This window comes from Onychostruthus taczanowskii, unplaced genomic scaffold, assembly GCF_017590055.1.
Source record: "Onychostruthus taczanowskii isolate IOZ18803 unplaced genomic scaffold, ASM1759005v1 scaffold2, whole genome shotgun sequence".
Taxonomy (NCBI): domain Eukaryota; kingdom Metazoa; phylum Chordata; class Aves; order Passeriformes; family Passeridae; genus Onychostruthus; species Onychostruthus taczanowskii.
Genome location: NW_024499239.1, coordinates 28,493,159 through 28,495,675, shown reverse-complemented (window position 1 = coordinate 28,495,675; position 2,517 = coordinate 28,493,159). Strand labels below are relative to the sequence as shown.

General features: G+C 72.0%; 1 protein-coding gene across 1 annotated transcript in view; it reads left to right on the top strand.

Moving 5' to 3' along the window:
* The window catches only part of LOC121335241 (drebrin-like), an 8,834-nt gene that overhangs the window by 5,583 nt on the left and 734 nt on the right, over nucleotides 1-2,517 (top strand). The window contains exons 9-12 of the mRNA XM_041403132.1: nucleotides 1,329-1,403; nucleotides 1,517-1,625; nucleotides 1,697-1,963; nucleotides 2,044-2,459. Coding sequence (XP_041259066.1) covers nucleotides 1,329-1,403; nucleotides 1,517-1,625; nucleotides 1,697-1,963; nucleotides 2,044-2,459 — 867 coding nt within the window. The remainder of the gene's footprint in view (nucleotides 1-1,328; nucleotides 1,404-1,516; nucleotides 1,626-1,696; nucleotides 1,964-2,043; nucleotides 2,460-2,517) is intronic.

Here is a 2,517-nt window from a genome sequence, read left to right as displayed (position 1 = left end):
CCCCATCCCTGTCCCAGCCCCGTGTCCCCATCCCTGTCCCAGCCCCGTGTCCCCATCCCTGTCCCAGCCCGGTGTCCCCATCCCTGTCCCAGCCCCGTGTCCCCGTCCCTGTCCCAGCCCGGTGTCCCCGTCCCCGTCTGAGCCCCGTGTCCCCATCCCTGTCCCAGCCCGGTGTCCCTGTCCCATGTCCCATCCCCGTGTCCCCGTCCCCATATCCCGCTGGTGCTCCCCATCTGTGTCCCTTCCTGTCCCATGCCCCATTCCCACATTCCACTGGTGTTTCCCATCTGTGTCCCATCCTGTCCCATGTCCCATTCCCGTGTTCCCGTCGCCATATCCCACCGGTGTTTCCCATGTGTGTCCCATGTCCCAAGCCCGTGTCCCCAGCCCCATGTCCCTGTCCCAGCCCCATGTCTCCATCCCTGTCCCATCCCGGTGTCCCCATCCCTGTTCCATCCCCGTGTCCCTGCCTGTGTCCGAGCCCCGTGTCCCTGTCCCCATATCCCGCTGGTGCTTCCCATCTGTGTCGCTTCCTGTCCCGTGTCCCACCCCCGTGTCCCCTCCTGACGCCCCCTGTGCCGTCCCCCCAGGCAGGAGCAGGCGCGGCTGGACGCCGAGGAGCGGAGGAAGGAGCAGGAGCGATGGGTGAGCGGGAAGGGGGCTGGAATTGGGGGGGGTCTCAGGGGGATCGGGGGGATCCCTTGGGGAATTTGGGATAAAAGAGAGAGGATCTCTCAGAGAGAGGAAAAAGAGAGGAGATCCCTTAGGGAGTTTTGGGTAAAAGAGAGGGGATGTCTCAGGGGGATCGGGGGGGTCTGTCCTGGGAGACACGGGGGCTCCATCCCGGGCAGTCTGGGGCTCATCCCAGGGGGTTTCAGGGGGTCCATCCCGGGGGGTCAATCCCAGGGGGTTCAGGGAGTTCTGGGTGTCCGTCCTGGACGATCTGAAGGGGCTCATTCCGGGGGGTCCATCCTGGGGGATCTGAAGGGGTCCATCCCAGGGGATCCGGGGGTGCATCGCAGGAGATCCGGGGTGTCCATCCTGGGGGATCGGGGGGTCCATCCCGGGGGATCCGGGGGTCCATCCCGGGGGATCGGGGGGTCCATCCCGGGGGATCGGGGGGTCCATCTCGGGGGAGCCGGGGGTCCATCCTGCGGGATCGAGCGGGATCCCATCACGAGGGACACAGACCTATTGCAGGGGGATGCGGGGTGGGGTCTGACCCGGGGAGGTGTGAGGGCTCTCTCCCGGGGCACCCAGGGCTCCATCCCGAGGGATCCAGGCTCCATCCCGAGGGATCCGTTTCCCATGGCCGCCGTGTCCCGCAGGAGCAGCAGCAGCGGGAGCAGGAGGCGGCCGAGCGGGAGCGCGGGGGTCGCACCGGGCTCAGCGGGACGGCGGCCGTGAGTGCCGGGACCGTGTCCCTCCCTGCCCCGGGGGGGTCACAGGGACACCGGCCCCGCCGTGGTGCCCCACGGTGCCCCGTGCCAGCCCCGCTGACCCCCCGGTCCCGCAGGAAGCCGCCATCCTGGTCTCCCAGCGCACCCAGAACCCCCGGGAATTCTTCCGGCAGCGGGAGCGCTCGGGCTCCACGTCCGCGTCCCCCGTGCCCGGCAGCACCCCCGGTAGGTGCCGTGGCAGCCTTGGGGGGCACGGGGGGCTCTGGGGGTCCCTGCTGACCGCTCGCCCCCGCCAGGTGCCCGCCGGCCCTTCCTGCGGTACCAGCGCAGCCTGACGGAATCCGCCTTCATCTTCCGCCGGCCGGAGCCCCTCCAGAGCCCCCCGCCCGGCGCCCCCAGGGGGGCACCGCCCCCCAGCCCCCGCCGGCCGCCGCCGCCTCTGCCCCCCGGCCCCGCGGGGACAGGGACCCCCCAGAGTGCCACCAGCGGGACCCCCGCCAGCCCCATGGGGAGGGGCACCCCTCCCTCTGCCACGCTGGGGACGCCCCCCAGCCCAGCCCGAGCACCACCCCCTCCAGCCCCATGGGAGCGGGGACCCCTCCCTACTCCACCTTGGGGACCCCCAGCTTTGCCACCACCACCTCAGGGTCCCCCCCTGCCATGTCTGGGCCCCCTCCCAGCCCCCCCCGGATGGGGGTCCCCCCTGTCCCCTCTGGGCCGGGGTCTTCTGAAAGCACTTGTGGGGTAGAGCCCCTCCCTCCTTCCAGCGCTCCCGGCTGGGGGTCTCCCCCCAGCCCCCCCCGGGATGGGGAGGGGCCCCTCCCGGACACTCCCCCCCTCCCCAGCCCCCCAGCCTGGGAATCTCTGGGGCCGCTGCTCCAGGAAGTCCCCAGCCCGCGGGGGGGGTCCCCAACACCCCCGGCAGGGCCCCCCCTGCACTGCCCCGGCCCCCCCCGCCCGGTGCGGGACCCCCAGGATTTGGGGCGCAATGGAATCGGGGGGCACGAGTGGGGAGGGGGCTGGGAAGCCCCCTGGGAGCCGGGACCCCCCCCGGGGCAGGTACGGGGAGAGGCTAGGGGCGATGGGGGGCTGGGGGAAATGTGGGGGGCGCCGGCCA